This window comes from Podarcis vaucheri (assembly GCF_965113315.1).
Source record: "Podarcis vaucheri genome assembly, chromosome: 2".
Classification (NCBI taxonomy): domain Eukaryota; kingdom Metazoa; phylum Chordata; class Lepidosauria; order Squamata; family Lacertidae; genus Podarcis; species Podarcis vaucheri.
Genome location: NC_138760.1, coordinates 54,582,048 through 54,608,268, shown reverse-complemented (window position 1 = coordinate 54,608,268; position 26,221 = coordinate 54,582,048). Strand labels below are relative to the sequence as shown.

The 26,221-nt window shown below is 40.9% G+C and overlaps 1 protein-coding gene across 7 annotated transcripts in view; it reads left to right on the top strand.

Annotated features, from left to right (window-relative positions):
• The window catches only part of HTR4 (5-hydroxytryptamine receptor 4), a 153,504-nt gene extending 127,915 nt beyond the window's left edge, over positions 1-25,589 (top strand). For 6 of the 7 annotated variants that reach the window (XM_082213068.1, XM_082213066.1, XM_082213071.1 and 3 more), the window contains one exon: positions 24,445-25,589. In XM_082213068.1, the coding sequence (XP_082069194.1) occupies positions 24,445-24,532 (88 nt within the window). In that variant the 3' untranslated portion in view covers positions 24,533-25,589. Of the gene's footprint in view, positions 1-433; positions 510-24,444 lie in introns of all 7 variants that reach the window. The other variant, XM_082213072.1, reaches the window with a different exon arrangement.
• The last annotated feature ends 632 nt before the right edge of the window (positions 25,590-26,221 follow it).

The following is a 26,221-nucleotide window of genomic DNA, read 5'->3' as shown; positions in this document are numbered from 1 at the left end:
ACTGCGTGGTGTGGATTTCATTCATTGTTTTACTTAGGTAATGTGAACAATTACACTGGAGCATTATTATATCTCTTAAATAACCTTACCATATCACCCAAAAGCAAATCCAGTTTAGGGATCAGATATGGAGGTTGGTGGTGATGGTCAGACATGAGCTCCTACAGAAGACAAAATATACAAGCATTATTTGAATGACATAAGGTGTTAACAGTAATGAACCAGATGGCACATTGTATTAAATAACATTATTAATGTTTCTGTTCTAAGGTAGATGCATTGGCACGGTGCTGGCAGTACTCAGATCTTTCACATTGCTTAGGCGTGTTTAATTAGGAATTTAATTGATGGGTAATGGTGATAATTTGTGTTTTTCTTCCCTTTCTTCCCTTGTCCCACTGTGTCTGTCCTTCCCTCCCTCCTGCACTAAAAGTGGCTGTTCCACTATCTCCAAGTTCCTCCTGCTGTTCTGCAATAGACCAGTTCCTGTCTAACCCTGAACATATTCTGTAAGTCTTTTATTTTATTACATGTTTCTGTGTTCATGTGTGTCCATGTGTGTATGTGTGTATTTATTCATTTTAATGGACGTCCTAGAACTTCCTCTTGTTCAATGGCTTGTTCAGTAGTTACAGGACTGAGAAGCCCTGAACAAGGGGCACTACAGTGACCACTCCAAGCAATTTTATTAGGGGAGCAAAGGATTGGGAGATGGGGCTTCAGTGGCAGGCATGGGCCTGGGTCCTGAGGCATTCTGGAGAAATGCTAGAATGGGGAAATAAAGGTGGTGATGGCTGCCTCACCTGGCACTTTTCTTCAGAATGCTGGTCCCTAAACAGTGCAGGTGCTAAGAAAGTTAATAGAAAGGGAGGCTCAGTGCAAGGAATTTGCAGTTGATTATGAAGTGTGCCATTTTCTTGTAGCCCAAAGGACAGGTGGCACATTTTATACTGAGTGTTCTGAGCTGGCTATTATTGTTGCCAAGTACAGTGATAGGGATCAAATATTGCTGCGCACGGTGATCTATAGATGTGCAAAAGAAGATTTTAAAAGAATTTTATCACAAAGCAGAACAAATGGTTAGGACACCACAGAATGTCGTCCTTCCGTTAATATCTTGCTTGTCAACCCATGTCTTAGGGAATGGACCTGGTAGTTAAGACTCATAAGATATTATTTAAATGTTGCTGCCAGAAGTAGTGCCTGCCTTATATTTAGGAAAAAATACAGTACTGTATTCTTTATTCTGAAATCTGAAATGCAGAGTGTGGAATACATGTCGTCCCCCCCAAAATGCTTGCCTGCTTATATTATGAACACCCCCTTTTTTGTTAAGAATCCTAAACCTCAGTATTTAAAGAAGGGAATTACTGAAAAAAATATTTTGGAAGGAAGTAAATCATGGGAATACTCTGATATTATCCTCAGTTTTGCATATTTCTCCTAGACAAGGCTTCAAGGAGTTCCCTGAACCCATTTGCACTTACCTCCTGATGAGGTCCCACCTACTTTCTTAGTCTTGACTTTACAAACAAGGACTGAAGCATAACAAAAGGCTACAAGAAGGTCCAGGAATTCTGAGCTCAAGATAATGCAAGTGAGCACAGAATCTAAGTCTGATAAAATGACTAAGGGTCATGTACATGGGCAAAAATGTTTATTGGCAAATATCAACCCAGCTCCTTGTAGAAGAAAGCTATTTTTATTTGATCCCGATGTTTAAGAAAATCTTAACAGCCCATGCTGTGTGACAAAGAGCACTTAAATAAAAAGTTTACTGAAAAAAGACGAACTCATTAAGGAGGAAGATGGAAAGCACTTAACAGACATTCTCAATACAGGATTTCCTATTATGGGGTCAGCTTTGTCCACATAATACCTTGGGTGTTGTTAAAGCAACATTTTCTCAGGCTGGAGGAAACTGTCCAAAATGACTCAAGAGGGAAAGATATCTCTAAGCAAGCAGGGAAATGCACTATTATTTCTTTTCATCCCAAGCTGCCACTATACTGTATCTGCATGTCTCATTTTGTAGTTTAAATGTTACTGTTCTCAGAGGCTTTGAAGATAAGCTACAAAAATTTATGCTACCTTACACCCATTGAGCAGTGCATGTAAAATAAATTACGGGAAAATGCAAAATTCATGCATTTTTGTGTGAAAGATCCATGCAGAGCTAAGTGGGCAGTTAACAAGTGTCTTCTTTATGGTTTCTTCCTAAAATCATAAACAATAGTTTTTGAAGCTATCTGATGATGGCTTGAACTCATGATTTGAACGCCAGTTAAAAGCAGCAAAATCCCAGAGGTACCCAACGTGATCTCTGACCACTGGCCATCCTGGCTAGGGCTGTTGGGGGGCAAGGGCATGGCATTGGCTGCCTATGATATGAATATTTCTTTAGCAGGTAGCCACCAATGAGTTATTATGCTACAAAGCTGTAATATAAGGTGTGTGCAATTCCATTTTAGGTATGCCAACAACAAGGAATTTAAGCCCAGGGCTTTGCATTGACATAGCATTAACAGATGGTGAACAGCAGTCAAAAGATGTTCCGTTTATAAGAACTAAAACTATCTCCAATTTCAGAAGTCATTTCTTTCTTTCAGTTGAAACTCTGTGACCTTGTAGCTGCCATAACCCTGCCAGACGTGTTGTGCTCATCTACTTGTTATTTTCCTGTTGAAACATCTTAGTGGGATGCTAAGAGTTCAACCAAGAACATAGTCTGCAATTTGCCAATGACAAGGACAGACCATATTTGTCAAGTCTTCAGTCGCAGCTTTGATTAGACTCCAACGTAAAAATACGTTCATGTTGCTAAGGCAATATTAGAAATGAGTGATTCATCTTAGAAGGGAATTAACTGTACTGAGGTACCAATTGTGATGAAATGATTAACTCTGACAGGCTGGAAAGCGGGAAGTTGTGGTCTGCAAAATGTTAGGTTATTTTGCAGGTACAGGTTGCAAAAATGACTATGAGGACTAGTTTGACTGTGATTCTGCTGAGCAATTCATTAAAGTTCATCAAGCCCACTCACTGCAGATAAGATAAATCAAATTCTGCAGGGAACTAATGTTATTTATTTATAAACAAAACACATCATTTAGTTTGATCTTCTTGGATATTTATTATTATTATTATTATTTTGCATATGTTCAAAAGGCAAATTTCCATCAAACTGGTCTGAAGGGAAAATGAAATATGAGGGGACTTGAGGTTCATTTTATAAGGCCATATGAAAATAATATTGCAGCATGTACTTTACTGCAAACAGGTGGCAGGGTGTGCACAGGAAACAATAGTTAATGTTATCTCAGTAACTTTCCTAGGTTATTGGGAGGGCTTCCAAGATAAGGATCATGTGGCTCTACCCCAGAATTTCCTGTAGGAAATGAATTCACTATTCCGCTATTTACAGAGCAATCCAAGATCCCCTTATGCCACGCTTTGGGTGGGGGTGGGGTCAGGGTGCTGGATTGAGTGGTGTCCCTTCCTCTGCAAGCATCACTCTGGTACTGATCACCATCTTCCACCTCCAAAAGGGGCTGGCAGGAGACATGCTGCCGGGCTCTTCACTAGCAGAGGGAGAGGAGGGGGCGGTGCTGAGCTGGTCTGGGATCCATTGAAATCTGAGTTGGTCTCACTTGGAGCTGACAACCCTCTCCAATCCCCACCCTGAGCAGCTGGACCGTGGGTTTTTATTTATTTATTGCATTTATGTCCCACCTTTTCCCTCATCCCAGTTATGTGCCATTAGGGCAGTCTCACATTGACTCCTCAGTGGTATTTGGGGGCATTTACTTATTTTTAATTATCTCCCTTGACGCAAATCAAGCCCAGATCCAAGGGGGGAAATTGTCACTGATGAGTGGCCTGAAACAAGCTGAAATTCTGCGCATTTATTTCAGTAATGGTTCTGGGCATCTATAATGTGTCAAAAGAAGAGCATTTTTCTGTTCTCTCCTCTTTCGTGCATTTTCTGGTGTGTCCATTAAGGCCAAGGCTGTGTATATTCCATGAATCATTCTGCTTTAGCATTGAAAAGTGCAAAATTGGGTAAGTGAGCACAGAACTCAGCATCCTGAGGCCACAGCTTTAAAAAGGGGGGGGGCATAAGAGGTAACTTACTGCGTAATATGGCTGGACTGCTGAAAGTGTCTGATTTAAATCTCAGAAGAATCAGGGAGGGAGACTTAATAGAATTTCCATTCCTAAGAGCCAGGCTTTGGTGTGCCATGCATTGCTCTCTGTTCTTTTTCATGGAACAAATAAAATGTTCTAAATAAAATGCATGCAAAGTATGTATCACTTTTGCAGCATATATATGCTATGCAGAATCCAACTTTGCTTACTTCAGGATTTAAATTGCATTTTTTCAGCGTGAAGCAAAGTTTTCTTGTTGCGAGCCTCTTCTTATATATGGATGCATTTCATCTGGAATTCACATAGCCAAGGAAAGAAGCCCTTGTTCTGGGAGATTTGGTGGTACACCAGTACAAAGAATAACTAGGATGTTGTTACCAGCAGTGACATTGGTTCTACATGGCAATACTTGTGGATTCAAGGCCCAACAATGCCTCCCTGCCTGTTAACTAGCAGCCACATGGCAAAGCATACAATGTAAAACAAAGAATGAAAGCAAATGATTATTTGTTTGTTTGTTTTACTACCATCCTTCACCCTAAAGTGCCAGGGTCGGGTACAACAATTAAAACAAAATGTTAATTTTTTTTACAATCTCAAAGACAAAATGGGTGCTAAAAATATACATCTCAGGTGTCAACAGCCAGAGCAAAGAGGGGCATCTTAGGGAGATACTGAAGTGGAGAAGCACAGGAATGCTTTTGTGAATCATTGTCCAATATGTATGCTGGCCAAACATTGTCATGAAAATTGAGTGTTTTACACTGCACTGCAGCAAAGAAGCTACACCTGCAAACAGAACATCATACAAGCAAATATTCTTTTCCTCTTCTGTTGTGATGCATCTGAAAAGAGAAGAAGAACTTGTTCTACCTCTGAGAAGCTTCTTGCTGGCTAAATGGTGGCAAAAGGTGGCGTGTGAGAAATTATTGACTACTGGGATACTCCCATGTGACCAACAAAATAGAATTTTCTCCAGCCGCTAATAATACAAATTTGGAAAATGAACTTTCTCACAGAGTTGGAAGCTAGGAGGTTTTCTGACCAATCCATATTGTGCTTCTTTTGTTTTCAGTCCAGTTCCTGGGGTGATAGCTACAAACCTAGCATGCTAGATCGGCAGACCAAACGACTGTCCACCTGTTGAACTCTGCCTTCCTGGTGAATCATGGTGCAGATGGCAGCGCCATTTTCAGAGCTATAAACAGTATAATTGTCATAGCTCTTTGAATGGTACTGCCATATGTACCAGAAAAGCAGCATTTAGATGTGTAAGGGCTTTGGGTCAACTGAACTGCCTTCGTAAATTGCTGTATATGGAATTCTAAAGTGAGCTTGAACGCTATGTTAAGCTTTAGAGGATATGTTCCAAGAATGTTGTCACCTGCAATAAATCCAAGTATATGTCAACAAATTGATCATGCAGACAAGACATTGAGCAGCAGCTCAATGACAAAATGACTAAAATCAAAACAAATAACCGGCAGGTTGTTTGCTTGAATGAATGGTGTATTTCTACAGTGATGTATGTTTAGCATGCACTTGTGCAGGTGTTTAATGGATCTCTTTCCAATAAAGCTACAGAGCAAATCTGCTTTTTGGTATGACTTTAAATATTTCCTTCAAGATCTGCATGCACTGGTGGACAGAAGGGTACCCATAATTTGTGCTGTAAATGCAGAAAAATAAAATGACAAAAGACTGTAGTAATGGAAGAGGGAATGATACAGAGAACATGGTGGAACAAAGACCACTTTCCCCTAAGACTCCCCTAACTTGGTGTGGAGGGCCTGTTGCTTAGTGATAATGTGCCTGTTTTACATGAAGATGGTTCCAGGTTCAATTCCTGGCATCTCCAGTTTTATAACAATCTGGTTTTAATGGTAGATGCAAAAGACCTGTGCTTTTGACTCTTAAGATCCATTGTTTGTAATAGGCAAATTGAGTTGGAATAAGTTTTCTTCCTTTGCTCCAACCTGTGACTCCTTGCATTCTGTGCTGTTGATTGTGACTGGCATAGTGGGCTGTTTGACCTATCATACTGTACATCCGAGAGTATGTAGAGCAAACTTTTCTCTGCTCCTCTCCAAGTCATTCTCTCTAATTCAGTGTCAGGCATAATTCATTTTTGAGTTCTCTGTCCATCTACCATGTTGCCCTCTTTATTCACTTGTATACACATTACATTTCCTGATCAAATGAAATAAAAAGATGTTTAAGTCACATACATATAAAACAGACATTTTCTTTATTTCTTTGTATACAGTGGTACGTCTGGTTACGTACTTAATTCGTTCCGGAGGTCCGTTCTTAACCTGAAACTGTTCTTAACCTGAAGCACCACTTTAGCTAATGGGGCCTCTCGCTGCAGCTGCGCGATTTCTGTTCTCATCCTGAAGCAAAGTTCTTAACCCGAGGTACTATTTCTGGGTTAGCGGAGTCTGTAACCTGAAGTGTATGTAACCTGAAGCATATGTAACCTGAGGTACCACTGTATAAGAGTTTTACATCTCCAGGGATAAAATGCAGTAGGTGATTTCAAACCTCCTTTAGTTCTTTATGGCAATTTTGACTCGCCCTTTTCAGTTGAGAGCCAATTCTGTTTTCATGTTTGGCCAGTCTGTTGGGCCTTTTCCTACTACTTGTTTTCTTATTTTTTCCATTCTTTTAGTGTGTGATCAAAAATCTTTATCCCTCTCAAAAATACAAGGATACAGCAATCTGTGCCAAAGCAGCTATTGTAGTGCTGACCCTGTTTACTTCAATAATTACCTGAGCATTGCCTCAAGGCATTAATCAAGTTTCCGATTTAATGTCATCCTGCAGCATCTGTAACAGCTGCAGGCAGATATATGTCACTTTGCTCTTCTTGCATTTGTTCTGTAATTGACAGTCTGCTCCTGCCAGGCCTAATTATGATCAAGCCTGTTTTACTGTGAGTTCTCTACAAGAAAAGGCTTCACCTAGACTAATTTTAACTATTAAGATGGATACATTGGTGAGGATGTTGTACCTAAAATGTAGCAATTATCATCTAATGCTGCGGTAGTCCGTAAATGAATTCCAGACAAAGGTTTAGTTTTGTTGGTAGTGTGCACTTAACATTCACCAAACTGTCAGAGGTAGCAGTGAGGTGGTCTAATGTCAATGAAGTTACACGATACTTTCACCAGTACAAATTGATCTAGAATGTGTTTCCTCTGACACAGATAGAAGCTCTTGCACAGAATGTGTGTTTTATCTTAGCCCTGCAATGAGGGATTATTTATTATTAGATTATTAGTTTGACTCGCCATGCTTGTTCTGTATATACACATCTCAAATTTGTGCTCTTTGAGAATAGCCTGTTTGGGTAAATCTGGCTTATGTGCATTGGGTTTTGTTTCTGTTTTACTCTCAAGTCATTAGCTTCAATAAAATCAGTGAACATGGTCATTTTTACAGAATAAGAAGAGTAATGAATTGGTCATTCTTGTAGCATTCAATGGTGATGATTTAATGAATGTGTGAGGATGAAGTCCTTACAACATGGGTGCAATTTGTATGTATGTCTTATGTTAGGGGGTGGAATCCACTGAGATGAAAGTTCCATCAGCAGAAGGATTTCTGCTTGCACAATGGAATATTCTTCCCCCCCTTGTGGACCCCCCTAGATCTGCTCTAGGTTTCCCCTCAACCACCTGCAGCAGGTTTGAGAGTGGATGGGGGGGGGGGTGGAATCCACTGAGATGAAAGTTCCATCAGCAGAAGGATTTCTGCTTGCACAATGGAATATTCTCCCCCCCCTTGTGGACCCCCCTAGATCTGCTCTAGGTTTTCCCTCAACCACCTGCAGCAGGTTTGAGAGTGGATGGTATGGAGGGCATGGGAGGGAAGTCTTGTTGTACAAACAGAATTTCTTGCGCTGATGGGAATCATTAGAGAATACCTCCCCGGACCTGCATGCCATTGGCTGTGTTCACGCAGCACTTCATTCCATTTCTCTGATGTTTCCCTAACTGTGATTTCAACATTATATTTACAGTTTCACATACAGTGGTGCCTTGGGGTAAGAACTTAATTTATTCCAGAGATCTGTTCTTAACCTGAGGTACCACTTTAGCTAATGCCCCCCCCCACTGCACCGCACGATTTCTGTTCTCATCCTGAAGCAAAGTTCTTAACCCGAGGTACTATTTCTGAGTTAGCGGAGTCTGTAACCTGAAGCGTTTGTAACCTGAAGCGTCTGTAACCTGGGCTACCACTGTAATGCAAAAGCCACTTTAAGAAAACCGATGGAATGTGGTGCATTTTAAGTGTTCATTTCCATGTTATTTGATTCCGGGGGAGGGGAATGCTGCCACCTTAACTCAGAAAAGCAAGTGGGGTTTTCTGTTGTTTTTATACAGGAATCAAAGGGGAAACAGAAGCAGCCTGGATAGCTCAGTTAGTTATAGTGTGGTGCTGATAATGCCAAAGTTTCAGGTTTTATCCCCATATGAGACAGCTGCATATTCCTACATTGCAAGGGATGGGACTAGATAATCTAACCTGAGGGTCTCTTCCAACTCTACAGTTCTACGATTCTATGTGTGGAAAAGATAGGAGAGTGATGATGTTGTCCAGTGTTGATTGTTGTGTCACAGCATTCCTACTGTTGTGAATGAAATTTAGTGTGACATGTTAGTATACTGGTCAAAAATCCACAATTTCATAACACAAGCACTGCAATGTGAAGGGAACACTGGAAAATGAGGCAGAAGTGCCAGTGTTATAGTGAGAAAACTAAAGCCATATTCCCCACATCTTAATGCATCCGTATCTGTAGAAATATTTTTTGTATGAAGAATAATTAATTATTATTAATTACTTGAGACTAGCAGGAGGGCAGAGGTTCCTATCATGTCCTTCTGTATACCCTGCAGGCCAATTAACCCCTTTAGCTACTGAATTAAAATACTGTGGAAAGTGATGATCCTAAGGATAGCACAATGTGTTACTACAATTAAATGAAGAAAATGACTGAGATCAAGAGATTGCCTGAAGCACTTAATTGGAACTAATTAGGCGAAGTGATTTACAACAGAGGATGGAAGTGAGCAGTGCAGATGGCTCTCATTGGCTCAAAGATACAGCTGTGACAAACTGATTCATAAAGATGCATATCTGGAACAGTCTGTTCAGTAACACACACATTCTCTCCCTCAAGTTCTCTGAATAAATTTTCATGAAAATATCCAAATTAGAGGCTGTTAACTTTCTCAGCATGAAAGTTGCCAATGCAATGATGGATTGGGCGGGGGAGGGGCTGGTCTGAAATTAAGAGGAATTCACAGTTGTACTTCAATACCAAGTTGGTTAAAAACACAATAAAATATGGAGTGAGGGAAGCATAAGGTATATTTATATAAGGCAGGGGAAAGTGTAGCCTTCTTGGTGATTACCATTGGCCATGCTGGTTGGAACTGATGGCAGTAGGAGTCCTTCACCTGCAGAGCCACAGATTTCCCAGCCCAGGTTTCCTGAACTTGGTGCCTTCCAGATGTTTTGGACTACAAGTCCCATCAGCCCCAACCAGCATGGTCAGGGATGATGGGAGCTGTAGTATAGCAACCACTGGGAAATATATCTCATGGCCATAATTTTCCTTTTAACTGCTAAAGGCCATGCAAAATGAATTTTGCAACCTCTTTCACATTCCTTTGTGGTACTTGGTTCTGAGCTCACTTGGGAGCCATCCCCAAATGTTTGAGAATTATTTTGCTCATCACAAAGAGAGAGTATGGAGCAGGCCTTGATCTGATGACAATAGTCAGTGTATGCTACGGTAGTATTGTAAGGAGCTAGCATATAGTTAATGAAGGTTTATATCACTTGTGAAGCCATTGGCATGTTATGTTGTGGCAGACCATATTATATCTGGGCTCAAAGGAAGTTTGCTGATTGGAGGAACTTTCAGAGTTGCACAGGGCACTACTGAAATTTGAGATCCCAAGGTCCACCACTCGTCAGGTCTCCCTAATTGTTATCTTACATGCAGTTCTAGAGAGAAATACAACATGACTCAAGTATCCCAGAGCAGACATCAAAGGAGAGAGAGAGAAAGAGAGAGAAAACCCCACTTCATTTCTGCATTAGAATTCTAGAGGCTTCAGAGACATAGCTTTGTTATATATATATTTTATCTCTCTAGAGGGTCTTCTGCAGTTCAGTTAAAGTACTCGTTAGTTGCTGTCTGATGCACTTTTGCCTGCATGGAAGCTAATTTTGTCTAGGAAATTGTTCTCATCTACATGCCAGCTCTTTGCTGCTGTGTTTAATCATCAACTACACCGAGAAAGCTTTGGTGACAGTAAATGTTGTGTGAAGTACCTAAGGGGTATTTATTCTAAAAGCATTGACTACTGAACCTTGGAAAACTTCTACCTCATACAAAAAAAGATGCAGTGAACTGAAGGCAGCCTGGTGTGCAGCAATGTCACACCATCAGAGATGCTGTCACACTGTCAGAGAGCACACCTGTTAAATGCAGTGTGCACGGTGCACAACGTATCAGGCTTCACCATACAAGCCCCTCTGAGCATGCTGTTTTGCCAGGCAAATACTCTGCCTGCTTTTGAAGAAATTGTATTGTACTGATGTTTACTATAGGTTTCATGTAAAGAACATCATGGGAATTTAGCAACACTTTGGTTCATTCTGTCTTTCTGCTCTTTTCACATTTAACGCACAAGGGCAGTTTCCTTTCAAAGGCAGGAAGTATTGGATGTCGCTTGCCCTTCTGCTATGAGAAGATGGCATTTGGACAAGGTCATGCTGACATTGACCTTGGAGATAGTCTACATCCCCAGGGGATGTCCTATACACAAGAACAAAATGGGCCAGATTCAACTAACTTGTCCCACTAGCAGAAGCCCATGTAAGGACTTGCACTGGGGCTTTCCGCCTCCCCAAAATCCACTCTGAAGTGTCAGGAGAACCCCCAGAACTGCACATGAGAAGAGCAGAGGGGAGACTGTACCAGCAAGCAAGCAGAAATGCTTTTGCCGGTGGAATGTTTGCAACATTACAACATTCAGTTCTTCCCAGTATTTCAATGTATTCTGGAGTACAGGTGAGTAGAAGGTAAATTGGGTTCTGCTGGCAGGTTGCATAAGAGCGACTGTGCTCTCTCAGCCACTGTTTTGCACTTGGCCCCGAGATACATATACAGTCGTACGTTGGACGTTGAATGGAATCCGTTCTGGAAATCCATTCGACTTCCAAAATGTTTGGAAGCCAAAGTTAGATACCTAATGTGGATTAATACATGTGCAATGATTGTACTGAGAGTGAATATCTAGGCAAGGTAATTGAAACACTGCTCCTGACCACTGGGATTCCTGCTCTTTCTTTTCCAGCCATGTTTTGGTCGCATTTTCCCTCCAAGGAACTTAAAATGGGCTACCTGTATTGATCCTGTTCTGTCTTAGTGATGACCCTGTTTGGTAGTTTAGCCTAAGAGATGTACTGCTTGCTGGCATGTAGTGCTAAGGACTTAGTCCTTATGAGCAAACATTCAGTCTCCTGAAAAGATCACAGGCACTTTGCTCCTCCCCTGCTGTTTTGCTGCTGAGCTAGACTAAGCCATGGTTTGGCTTAGCATGTCATCCAACTCTGTTTTAAAAGAAAATAAGTTAAACTGAGGCAGCTGACTTACTCATTATTATTTTCTTTATATAAATATTATGATTATTCATAAGCACAACAGTAAAAAATAATAATAGAGGAGGGCCTGCCATCGAGGAGCTTATAGCCTAAAATAAAAGGAGGATGAAAAATATTGCATTAATACAGATAGTGGTAAGACTGACTTTAAGAGTCACAGTTACACAGTAGCTTCTGCCATATTTCCAGCTGATCCACAGGTTACTACTTCATGGTTTCTTATTGAAATTAAATGAGAATTTGCTTAAAACTGCAGCAATTAATCATGGTAAGGTCTTGCATAATGTTTTTAAATACTTTTAAATTTTGAGAAGTTTCTCTCTTCTTTTTTTGTCTGGCTGGGTTGATACTTTGAGTATGCACATCTGATGGCTTAAATAAATGATCAAACATAGCAAAAGCCTTTGATTTTGGTGTTTGAACTGCCCCTTGATAGTAAAAAATATTCAGGAGTATATGATTAAATTGGCTCAAGCCATTGGAAACTCTTGCTTAACATTATGGCAGACTGTTCTATTGATGGCTATGAAGATTTTATGATTACATACAGTTATTTTCTCACAAAGCTAAGTGCTATTGCATGGAAAAGACCCTCCAGAGATATCTACAGAACAAGGGATTAATGTGCAATTCTAAACCATTTGAAGATAGAACAGTAAGGCGGCCACAGAGATAATAAAGTTTAAATTGCTCATGTAAATCTTTGAATGTTGGAATTTAATCACATCAAAGATCAAATGAATCGGCTAATAGCTCCCCTGATAGGAACGGAAGACCCAAATGATTTACTGTTTTTCAAGATGGCTGATCACAATAATAATTCATTGCTTCTTTTTTCTTAGCTATGAACAAAAGATGACTTTGCATTTGAAACAATAGTTTATTACAGGCATAGGCAAACTCCAGATGCTTGGAACTACAATTCCCATCATCCCTGACCACTGGTCCTGTTAGCTAGGGATGATGGTAATTGTAGTCCCAAACATCTGGAGGGCCAGAGTTTGCCTATGCCTGGTTTATTAGGTAGGCAGCATTAAGAAATAAACAGGTCCACTGTGGCGCATTTGTCAAATGTCACAAGAGTTTAACACCCAACTGTGTGATGCTAATAGTGCCTGAGAACAAAATGAACTCTGCTGTTCTGAGGGCACCTAAATGTGGGGAAGCAGAGCTACACGTATAAATAAATAAGTGTGCATCACCTGTCCTTTTCTTTAGACTTTTCTTTGCCCATGAAAATCAAATTCAAGTAATAGCTGCAGTATCTCACAGTGCTTTGTTAATGGCTTTTTCTTCCTATTATGCAACAAAATGGTGAGATCTCTATGTCACACATGGATTCCTAGCACAGTTCTCATTTAGGAGATTCTTTATTCCTTCCATTTCCAAACGGAGCTTTTCAACTGCCAATTGAGGGACTTGCAATCTGAGTTTGATTCTCATGCCTGGTGGAAAATGCTTTATGACTAAAGGAAAAGGTGAAAAATATCAAAACTAGGATTGCTGCCATGATGGGAAGAAACCCAAATATTAGTTTAAAGGTCACATTTATTCCAGCACATGCTGAGTCCTGACATATTCCAATAAATCTTATGTTGAGACTTTGAAAAGATCAGCAAAGATTAGTTTTAGTGAAGTATTTAGATGAATGTACAATGCAGTGAAGCAACAAGGGGGTGTCAGGGTTGGAATTATTCATTATCTGGGAGGATGGAAAAATCATCACACGAAGAAACTGGCATGTCCAAAAAGGCTTCAGCATAGGCCATGTTCCCATTTATTTCTTATTTTCAAAAGGTTATAAACACGACATGAGATTTAGACTGAGCATCCCATTCTCCACATCCCCATCCTGAAAAATATGTTTTGCTGTGTGGAAGAAATGTGTGTTATAATCACACTTCAAGTGGTAGAAATTGTACCGCCTAAATGATCTTTCTCTGCATATTTATTTATTTATTCCATTCCATTATATTATATTTGCTAGTCACTTGTCTCTCCCAAAGCAACTTACATCAAAAGCAATTAAAAACAACCAAGTAAGAAACCCAAAAACACAGCTATACAAGTAAAAGACAGGACTAATATAAACATGGCCCAGAAAAGAGGACTCATTGCTGCCCTTCAAATTAAGAGAAAAGTCTTTGCTTCCATAGGTGGGTGGCTCTATCTAGTTTTCTCAACAAGCACTATGGACGTGGTCCTTTAAATTACTTAGAATTCCAGTCTCTCAAACAAAAGAGCCCGACAGCAAATTAAGTTGCCTGGCTAAAGTGACATGTCTTCTACAGGCACTTTCTGAAACGTTTCAAGCCATTCCCTTTGTGAATGCTCCTAAAAGCAGTTGGAATGTGTTTGTCCCACAATAGCTTACAGTGCTGTAAAAATGAAACCAATTGAATCTAAGATTCTGTATTTCACCTTCAAAGTTCTTACATTTGGGGCAGTGGAGAATATTTGAAAACCTGTCTATGATCCTTGACGAGGCAGAAAGTAGAAAGGAATCTCTGAAATGGTAAACTTATGAGTGCAAGGTGTTTTTAATATTATTAAAGGAAACTGTTGAGGCTGGATTCAGCTAACTAGTTCCACTAGCAGATGTGCATGTAAGGAATTCCAGTAGTGCAGTGGGGCTTCCCCCCCTCCATCCTCCCCCCATGCATGCCTGCCCCCCTCAAATTGGCTTGGGGGATCAGGAGAACCTCCAAAACACCTTGTGGAGGGAGGAGAGATAATTTAGCCAGGCATGCAAAAATGCTTGCACTCACCGAACAATCACCTTAGCATTACATTGGATTTGTTCCTCTGTGATTTCAGGAAATGGAGTTTCCTGTTTATTACCTGAGAGCTTCTCTCAAAAATTAAAACTAGCAGCTATTTTGACACAATGTTATACTTGTAGTTTGGGGTATGTTTTTTTACACATACATCTTTGAAAACTTGAAATGGTTGTATGGTTCATTTTAAATTTCCTGGTTTTTAAATGGAAGTCTGCGTTATCAACTCCTAAAATTACACATTAGAGTTTATGGGGGCTATTATGGGGGCTACATTAGCTGTGACTTACGATTTCATCAGACCCGGCTGTTCTTATCTTCCCAAGTGAAGTTCTTATTACTAAAAAGAAAAAAGAAGAAAATCAAGGCTACAGGAATCCATGCCCTGGGAGCATCTCACTAGACTACTGCAATGTATTTGGTGTGGAATGGACTTTGAAAATTATCCAGAAACTACAACTGGTGCAAAATGCAACTGGCTGAAGCATCACAGACCATAGTTTGCCAGATCTTCAAGAACCCGTGCTGGATGCCAGTTTGTTTTTGGGCACAATTCAGAATGTTGCTTGGGACTAGAGTGCCTGAATAATAGCTGTCTCCCATTTGAAATATACTGATGGTTAAAACCACAGTAGTGCCTGCCCTGTTGAATGCCCTCCCACCAGATGTCAAAGAAATAAACAACTATCTGACTTTTAGAAGACATCTGAAGGCAGCCCTGTTTAGGGAGGCTTTTAATATTTGACGAATTATTGTGTTTTAATATTTTGCTGGAAGCCGCCCAGAGTGGCTGAGGAAACACAGACAGATGGGTTGGGTAGAAATAATAATAATAATAATTAGTTATTATCTTCAGAGCCATGCTCAAAATGCCGTCACTATGTGAAATAAAGCAAGTGGCAGTGTGGATCAAGGTGCCTCATCCCCTTAAAAAAAAACTCCTCCCTCTGCTCATTTGCTAGATCCTATCCCTCCTATCTTATAGAAAGCTTAAAGTTACTAATTGCTTAACATTACTTGATCATAAACTGAGTTGCGTGACTTAAAGAAATTGTCTAAGCTATTGTGTAGCAGTTTTCCATCAAACAAACTTTTTGTTTCATAGGTTGTTGTAATTGCAGCTCAGCAAATTGCAGAATGGTCCATAATGGAAGTCCCATCTTATATCAGGTCCAAGTCTGTACTGTATTGGGATTCCTCATTCTCAGGAAACCCTTCAGATGCTACCAGATTTGCAAAGTATGTGATTCATTTGGTAGCTATCCAAGCGTAGCTTGGAATAAATGTTTAATACATCTTCTGCGTGAAAGGATGCTATACAAACCTATCCTCTAGTACTTTTTCAAAAATTCACCTAGCATTATATCAGTCTCAAAGACAGGCACTTTTGGAATGTGTGAGCATCTTGATTGTGAATGCAACCATGGCAACTGGGTTTTAAAAAGATTAGCTGGGTATCTGGCTGCTCCTTATTGTGTTTATTGGAAGGGAGACTTATTTTAGTTTAAAATGCTTATATGTATTAACAATATAACCCTTAGGTTAAAGTCTAAGTTGCTCAAAGCCATTGCCCAAAAGCTTAGTAAATAATAATAATAATAATAATAATAATAATAATAATAATAATACCACTGGCTGTCTTGGAATGGGTCACTGAGTTTTTATTTGCACCACTGGGCTAATAATCATAATTTGTATTGATGTAATAAACACAGTCTCATCTGCTTCAATTACAGGAGGTTGTTTAAAGTAGCATTTCTTAATTAAAGGGTTCGGCTCACCTTCAGCTTCTGTTTGTTTTGACAACCGTTGTATTGAACAACTTGATGCACCCATGAGCTTGAGGAACACTGTGGCTTAGATCTAGGTTTGCTATGTTATTACCATCTGCTTGTTGGACTCTGAGGGCACTTAAGGGTCAGACACCTGTAATTTCTGGCTATGTGCTGATTTGGATGTCTACCAGGAAACTGTGTGTTGAAAATAACAACAGCCCTCCAAATATTTCAATAGGTGCATGGAAAAGAATAATAATTTGCCATCACACTTGCTCACAACCCTATGCTAACTCGGCTACTCTCACCCAAGCAACATACATCAATATTGGCATGAACCATGTCAGAGATGTTGCAAGTTAGACCCATAAGAAAATGTTGACATGTGGCCTGCTTCTGGTTAGGTTTTCAGCTGCTCCTAACCGCCATGGTCAGACACAGGATATTGCCATCGAACCTTGCTTGCTTATATAATTGCCCAGTTTTTAAGGCAGAGTGCTGTAGCAGTGATCTGGTATAGCAAAAACCCTTGTTCTTTGTGATTACCGATAGCAGAAAGATCCAGGAAACACTTTACAAAACAAGTTTTAATTTTCAAGAAATGGAAAGCTCAGTTATGTCAGTTTTATAATACTTCTTATTGTTGAGGTTGTTTATTTACCCTGGTTGCATTATTTGATAACATGTAGTATTTACAGAATTAAACCAGTTTGCTTTAGCTTAACTAAACATATTGTGAGATTATTCCACATTACAAATGTGGGTAGCGGTAAATTCCTCCTCCAGGGAAAGGGTGTAATTTCTAAGGCAGTAGAAGGCTGCACAAAACCTATTATTACTCTCCTAATTAGGCTTGTTATGAATCTGTATTTTATTTCACTTCTGGCAGCGAGGCCTGTGACAATGGTTGGCGGTGTGATATTATGGAATGACTGTGAACAATCAGTATGTGATGAACAAAGTTGTCAGCAACAAAACACAACGCAGCTTCTGAGAGAAGGGGTAGGTGTTGGTTTGGCATTAAAACCTCATGCAGATACAAAATGATATGGGCAGGAAAGCTGTCTAGGGTTAGGACCTAGGGCTGTATTTAAAATGATCAGGGAACAAAGTTTTGAACCGAGTTTCTTTGCGGGGAAAGGAGGTTGCTTCAGTACTCCTGAACTTTCTGCACTGTTAAAAAAAGTAACAATAACAAAACTTATTACAATGGATTCTTTTTATAGACAAACTGTTGGAGACAGAATCCTTAACATTGTGCCATTTAAAAAATCATAATTTCATAGCCTTGGATGAAGTGCTTTCCACGCAAGGCTTTCACTCCACAACAGCCATGCTTGGTCCATCCACATTTTGCAGGACATCCACAATGTGCACCCAGTTGTGGGCCATCTGTGTTTTCTCTGTGGCTCTTCCATCTTTTCACAGACCAGAGCATCCAACTTTTAAAAAAGAGTCAGGGTAGCACTCTTTCTGTAGGTTATGTGTTCAGTGATCAGTTGCCTCCTAACCTGAGAATGTTGATTTCCACAGGGAAGGGGCATTGGAGTCAGACAGCTGCCATTGACATTGTATCTTGGCAGATGCCATTAAAAGGATTGCAGAGGGTGAAAATCAGGGGAACAGTTTTCCACACTGCACTAAAAAGAACAGGAGCTGTGCACAAACAGCATACGCTGCAGCTCAGTAACCTTCTTGAAGATGCAGAAGGCAGTGCTGGAGTGCCAGAACCACTCCACAAAAATGTATTTTTAAGGAAGTGGAAAAGACAGAGTGGAAGCCCCCTGCTTCATCTCTAGGTGAGAGAGCAGGTGGGGGTGCAGAGAAATCTCTTTTCCCTTCATGCTTAAACTGCCCGGCTCAAATAATGATTACTGTGATGGATGCAGTGAGAGCACCAAGTTCCTGACCTCTACTAAGCAACTTAAATGAGCTTTCACAGCCATGTCCCTCAGCAGACACACAAGTGCTGGGGTTTGTGTTCCTTTTTTGCTTAGACATGAGCAGCATCCAAACTAGAGAAGTGGGATTCATATTCCCTTCAGGGCAGTTGCCTCCCAAGGAGGAGAAACCCATTACAGTACTAGCCTAAAAGGAGAGTTGGCCATAAATTTCTCTTTCTCTTTTCTCCTCTATTTCCCCCTGTCTCCAAGGATTTTTCTGACCTAACTCCATTCTCCTGTTCATCTTACTAGACTATGTTTTTGGTCCATTCTTTGGATCCTAGAAGATTATTCAGGTGGTGGGGAGTGTGGCGGGGTAGGAGGATGTGTCTGAAATGTCTGAAGGAGCTGTCAGCTATCTTACTTAGCCTTATAATGTGGCAAAGGGTTTTCCTTCACCTCCACCACTCTTTTTTTGTGCTTTAATTTAAAAAGGTTCTACTATGTGCACAGGGCTCTCTTTCTGCTGGCCACACTTCCTGGCAAGCCACAATATGTTAAGGGGCAACTAGGCCCAGAAAATTTCAGATAAATTTCTCCCCTACCCCCCAAGAAAGAAACAGAATATCTCTCATTGTCCTTATTTTGAGGAAACTGGTGTGTGGAGGAGGGTTTGTCAAGTCATACTAGACACACGTGTTCAAAAAATTACTGTCAGTGTTATCTTTAACATTCCATTTCTTAGAATAATTAGGAAATAAAATAATAATATATAAAATTGGGAAATAAGCAACAAAGACTCTGTAAATTTATGGAAGATCAGGAGGCTGAGTATTGTTGGCCAAGATGGAAAAGTTAGATTGACCACAATGAGCAAGTTTAAATCTAATGTTGGAATCACCAACATTGATAAAAACCTACAAATGAAATGTGAGCTACTGAGACAGATTTTCTCTTGAGGATATTTTCCTGAGGAACAAAGACTGTGGCACTTTTAAATCCCATCAGGTGATGGTATACTTTCACTCAGCAAGCAAAACAAACAAAAATTTTCCCCCAGGCTATTTTCCCCAGGAATATAAATGTGTGTTCTTTCCCACCCACCCACTTTTTGAGTGGATAAGCCACTTTTGAGTGGGTAAGCCACTACGAAAGCAGTTTTTCTTTTCTTCCCGCTTCTCAGCAAATATGCAAAGAGCTTGTTTTTAACACATTCTGAAAGAGCTGGCTATCCGCCCTCTCTTCATAGCCTCCTGAAGCATCTGGACGCTTTCACTGTGCCCTTTTCAGCAGACACCTTGTGTCATTTGAAATGCCTAGTTCCAGCCTAAGACTGCAAATGTTAGGATGGGTTTGATTATTTGGTTCACATAAGCATATGAGTTTTGAACATTTCTTTTTCTGAGCGAGTCAGTATCTCCACTTTGTACTTATAGCCTCATCCTCCCACACCCAAGAGGTGAGATCCAACCTGTCTGTTGGAGTAAAAAGAGTTCTGAATGTATTCTTGAAAAACACAGCTGTTCCTCACAGGAACATAACTAGGATGGTGCCAATTGGGTGCTTGTGAATGACTCTGAATCTAATCTCTGGGGACAGGACTGGCCCAATACATTTTGACACCTGAGGCAAATCACAAAATGGCATCCCCCTCTGCCAGGGAAGAAGGGGTGGGTGAAAACCTACATCAGGAAGAAGGGTGGGAAGAAACCAGCAGCACCTCCTATTCACCAAGAGGCCACTGTAGAGCCGCCAGGGATGGGGGGCAACGAGGAAGTGGCAGATTCAGCCTCCAAGGAGTGTGCTACAGCTGTTGTAGCAGCAACAGAAGCAGGCGATGCATTCCTTGGAGCCCACATTTGCTGCCCCCATGGATCCTGCCACCTGAGGTGGTTGCCTCACATTACCTCATGGCAGGGCCAGCCCTTTCTGGGAAAGACACTGGTATCAATTGAAGCACATCATCAAGAGGTTCTAAAGAATTAGATCAGGGGTAGCCAGCATAGTGCCCTTCCAGTTGTTGTTGGGCTCCATTTCCCATCTGCTCCACCCAGCTTGGCCCATGATCAGGGAGAATGGGAGTTATAGCTGGACAACATCTGGAGGCACTATGTTGACTACTTTTGGACTAGTTCCTGTTCACAGCCTGCTGCTATATAACAGCCGGGAGTTGCCTTGAGCACAAGGGGAAATGTGCTGTTGGGTGACTCAGCACCAGAACCACAAACTAGTAATTACTGGTGATCAGTGGAAACTTCCCCCCCCACTGAACTCTGTAGAGAGGTGGGTGGGTTGTGCACCATTAAGGGACTGCAGACTCACAGAATGTCCTCCATATTATTACTTTGATGGGAGTTAAGTGAGCACAAGAAATAACAGAAACCAGAAGTGGTAGTCGTCAGAGCTTGATCGTGTTGCTATTTCCCAGAGAGAGCTTTCTGTGATGATTCATGCTCAACAGGAGGTTGTGAGCTCTGAGAAATTCTCATAAAAACTTCTGTATTTGAAATCAGCTTTGTGCTATAACTAATACTGCATCAAACTATCTGTGATGACACAAAGTGTGTGGAATTGACAGAAGTGTATTCTAATGCTTATGGGGTTTTGTTATGCTGCAGCAATTTAGAGCTATGGGAAGATTGTCTCATTTTTAAAATAAAGCAACTCCGGAAAGAACTATTTCTATTGTCGATTGCTGAAATGTCTCAAGACTGTAGAGTAACAGCCGTAATTCCGTAGCTATTTCCGTTTCTGGGATAAAGTAAGGCAAGATAAACTACTAAGTAATCTCTGACCCTCTGAAAAGCAGATTTAATGACTGCATTAGGTAATGGAAAAAGAGTAGATGAATAAAAGACCACACCACGCAAAATAGCCCTTTGAACCATCACGGTTTTGACTGTGTCCTGTATGTGATGCTAAAGTTACTGCTTCCTAAAATTCTATCTTGGCACAAAGTCTTAGAATTGTGAGCAAGACTTTTTAAAAAAGCTGAATTTAGCTAACTTTCCCTGTAATTATTGGCTCCTGGCTTTATTTTTAAATCTAAAAAACAGATTGTACTTGGTTTAAAAAAAAATTACCTGACTCTGTGTCCCATGGATCTGAGTACTCCTCCCTCTAGTCTTCTCCCTCAACATCCTATTATCAATAATGCACCATTATGTCTGAATCCTGGGTTTCAATCTCAAGACTAAAGGCAACTGTGGTCATGCATACAGAGATTTGCTTCCCTGTGCATGCACACAGCCTTTTAATCTTTGGGGTGGAGAGGCCTTATACCTAAGACTGAGCTAGAGAAGAAACTGTGAGGGAAAGGTGTTGCAAAATGATTCTTCATGCTTCTCTTTTGTCCAGTTTTTAAAGCCCATGTAGCTAAATTATTTCTGACAATTTTTGAAAGCTGTTCTTAGACTCCTATGAGTCACATACTTCAGCAGGTCCACGCATTCCACAGTACACTGTGTAAAAAAACACTAGTCTCAGGCTGCTCTGGTTCAAGAGGAGGAGGGGGGGGAGAGAGATTTATTAAAAGCAGTACATTTTTATTTCTTCTACTCTGTCACAACAAAGTAAGACTTAATATTAATTATGTCTGTTCTTCTGCTTCCTTTTTTTCTGCCAAAGGTTTACTAAAAGGTTCAGTAAACTTTCAGCAGCGGAAGAAGATGTGGAAATATATTTAATAAAGGTTTGCTTTCCCATAACAGAGCAGAGGAAGTCAAAGCGTACATTTTCTTTTCATAATAAATGTGTCTTTCTCTTCTCCAAAACCTTGTCGATCATAGAACTTGGGACTACAGGTAAAAAGAGAGCTCTCAGATAACTTGGCAGTGGAGGGTTGATATTAGGTTAAAACATCCTGAAATTCAGTTTTTAAAAGATTAAAGCATGATTGAACCTGAGATCTTCTGCACACAAAGCATATGGGTAGTTTCCCTTTGTGATTCTTCCTGCTTGGATGGCTCTCTCCAGAGGGTACCTGGGGTTGTTCGGCTCCATGCTGCTTTCAATGTGGGGTTGCCACAGGGCTCAGTGCTGTTCAACATCTACATGAAGCCACAACAGGGCTTTGTTGTGTATTTTTTTACCCTTCTAATTGTATTGCTGTGTTTTAGGCTTCTATAGTTTTTAATTTTGTTTTAATGTGAGTCACTTCAAGTTATTTGGTAAGAGAAGCACCATCAGCATAAAAATAATTGCCAGCAGTATGTTGATGATATGTGGCTCTGTTTCTCCTTTACATCTGCAGGTGTGGCACTGGATATGCTAGGCCAGGCATAGGCAAACCTAGCCCTCTGGATGTTTTTGAGACTACAATTCCCATCATCCCTGACCACTGGTTCTGTTAGCTAGGGATGATGGGAGTTGTAGTCCCAAAACAGCTGGAGGACTGAGTTTGCCTATGCCTGTGCTAGACCAATGTTTGACATTGGTAATGAACTGGATGAGAGCCAATAAACTGAATCTTTATCCCGATAGGACTGAGGTGCTGTTAGTGGGTGATTCCCTTGGATGGGAGCAGATGAGCCATGTTCCTAGATGTACTGTACAAGTCTTAAAGTGCCTCATGTTCACTAACTGATGTGCATATGATTGTGTCAAATCAGCTGCTTCCAGCAACTACTTCTACATATAAACCTTCCAGTGTGATCTACTGACTGGTCATAAAACACAGAGGCTATTCTCAACAGGGCTTGCTTCCCACCTGTGCCCTAAAATGATAGAGAAACAGATGCTTCACAGCATGCAATAACAAACATAGTCATCCTAATCTCTCTGCTTTGTGTTCTTATGATGCAATTGTGAATTATGTTGTTTGCATTTGTAATTATAGAGCTGAACAGATGGTGGAAGGCTTATTTCAAGGCAACACATCTACTAAAATAGCCTAGTCTGGGCTCCTAAGCAATTGCTAACTGTAAGCCTGAATCATTAGAATTGGGGATTATTTACTTTCTCTTTTTCATATAACCAAGGGAAAGAGGGTTAAGCGAGATGGGAAGTGTGAAAAACAGTGGATGTTATTTAAAACTGCAGCAGCCAGGTGGAACTGATTTCTGCAGTTGTATATTTGTACCTTAAGAAAATGTGAGCCAGGAAGATTATCGAGCCATAATACTTGACACCAACTTTTTTCTAGATTTCTTTTTTAAATTATATTGCACCTTCTGTCCCATAAGTTTTCCCAGGGCCCCAGTTCAAATTCAGAAGTGGGGTAGGAGACTATCTAGTTAAAACTTGAAGTATCCTTAGTTAAGTTTTTACCTACAGGTTAGCAGAAAGTACCCATATGCCTTTAAGCCATTCCCTCCCTCTCTTGTTTAACTCATAAGTGATGTATCTGTGTGGCTGGTGATTTCCTGTCCTGTTTGGGTGCTTTTCTCTCCAACCACCCAAAAATAGAGGTTCAACACTGCACTGCTTCCATCTTGGTTTGTGTACTGATAGCAGAAAGAGGTGTCTAGATTAAGCCTGATTGCTACCTCCTTCCCAATAGAAAATCAGCATGTGATGATGTGTTGGTGCAGTTGTAGAACTCTGGGCTCAATTTGAGCCTCTTCCCACAACAAATGGCCATCATATTTCAGTACTGCCATCCAGACTGGGCAGTGCACCAGAGAGCTTGTATCAGCCTGCATACCAAGCAGAGTTGGCCTGTAAAAAGTGCTGCTACTAAATTTTGGAACTGACCAGGTTGCAAGGACAATATTATTAAGGTGGGTTCCCTTATGGGTCCGATCCTTTGAGGAGATGCGTCCACAAGTTGGAGTAGGCGAGAGTAGGCGAGAGTGGAAGTTTGTGTTTGTACTAAATAGGATAAAGATTTTTGCTAATCTGTACAGCTAACTGTGTCTGATAATTGTGTATCCAAATGATGCAGGATAACTAGAAATACTTGGTTTTCCTTTTAGTCACTACATTTCAAATTAAAGTCATTCTCCACAGCCAAGTAGTTTAGTGCACATGTTCTTAGGTCACATCCACATGATACATTTAAAACACTCTTATATCGCTTTAACCAGTCATGGCTCTCTCCCCCCCCCCCCAAAAAAAAAATGTAACTTGTTAAGAGACACGCTGAATGCCTATTTCAGAAAGGCTCTCCCCGCCCCTGGCATTCCTTGCACTTGTTCTAATGTGGTCTTTCCCTCCCTTCCTCCTTTTCTGTAGGTATACAGTCTTGTACAATGGGCAACCCCAGGAACATGACAAGCTTCCGATCCATAATGACCCAGAATCCCAAGAGTCCTGCTTCTGACTAAGGTCCCAGACTGTGATCTGCCATGCAGGACAGTTGCAAGATGATGGTGCACCAGGAACCTATTGCCAGATCAATGTTGTCTGCATTGCCATAGTGCTCTCCTCTACTGATTTGACATCAGCAGCAACAGCAAGGATGTGCTTCCCAACCGGAAGGATTAGGCAGTCTGCAGAGAGGAGGAAGGAGGTCCTTTTTTTGTTGCTGCGGAGTGATGCCTGGAAAAGTCATAGTGCTTTGCATGTGATGCGCAAACAGTAAGCAACAGATGTGTCCATACACATCTCTCTGTCTCTGTCTCTCTTTTGTATTGCTGTGTGGCAACAATATGAATCTTCTCCCAGAATTTGACTTGAAGTGCTAATATCAAACCACACTTTTGCTTAACCAAAAAGAAACAAGGAACTGATACTATTTTTCTCAGCTGTTTTTAATTGTGAGCTTTTACTCAAGAAATGTACTCCCGCAGCTGTGCAAGAAGAAGAGTGGCAGTCACGCTATGCATGTTCCCCCACCCTAGTATGTCTCCTGGCCAAAATATGTTGAGGAGCATGAATAGCCCAAAGAGAACTACGTTGTGGCCTAGGGATATGGAACTGATTGCGGTATGAAGTCCTGCAGCTCCCACCAAACTGATCTACTGTGCACAATGTGAAGATTAAACGATGAACAGTCACAGATTCCATCACTAAGATGTCTCCATCTGCCCCCTCACACGTTGTCAGTGAGATCTTCATCTGGACAAACTTTGGGCAGTGCTGCTATGAAGGAAGAATGGGCCAGGAGGCAGAACCCTTAAGAAAGGAATAACTCACCTGTAATAGTTCACTAAGTGCCATCTTGACGTGCGTGTACATTCGACCACCCTTTATAGCTGAAGAATGTGTTTGGAAAACTGATTGACTCATTTACTTGCCCCATTTTGCCAAAAGCTGACTCTGTGGCTCGGGGACTGTGTGTGATGGACCAGTAGTTACTTGTGTGTCTGAGGGTTTATCAGTATTTGCTGATGACCCCAGGCAGTAACAGGAGCAGAGCCCTCAGTTAGGGAGTAGGGTGGAACAAGTAAATATGCCTTCTGGAAGGGCCATCTTGGTAGGAGACGGGTTGTTCAGAATGATGAGGAAGTCCCAGGATTAAGGCTCTATTGAGCTAGGCAAAGATTCATTGGCTCCCTAGGCTGGGACAGCTGCCTGAGTGCTGTGTCAGCTGGTGGGACCTGTAATGCTGTTTATGTGGTACCCACAACTCCTTCAGTAGAGATGCTGCCTTGGTGGCAAGATGTTGGAGCCTGCTGGAGGTCCTGGTTTGAGACCCCTAGCACCTTTGCAGGGCTTTTTTCTTTTTCTTTTCTAATGCTTTAATGGAACTTCAGATATTTTCCCTGTGCAACTGTCCCTCAAAAGGATGTCAGCCATGCTTATGTCAGCAGTTTCCTGCATGCAGATGTTACTGCCTTCCTTATTAGTGGTAGCTCTGCTTTTCTTTGCATGTTATGTTTATCAGCTTTGCTGTAGACCGAAGGACTCTAGGAGTTTGATTTTCACATCATGAGAAATGTGCAGATCCAAGCATGGATCTGTATTCGCCTTCACTGAAGATCTAACCTAAAGATGACAACCTTGCTCTGGACAACAGGTATTTTGTTACATTGTATAATTATGTACAGATTTTTTTAAAAATGTATAG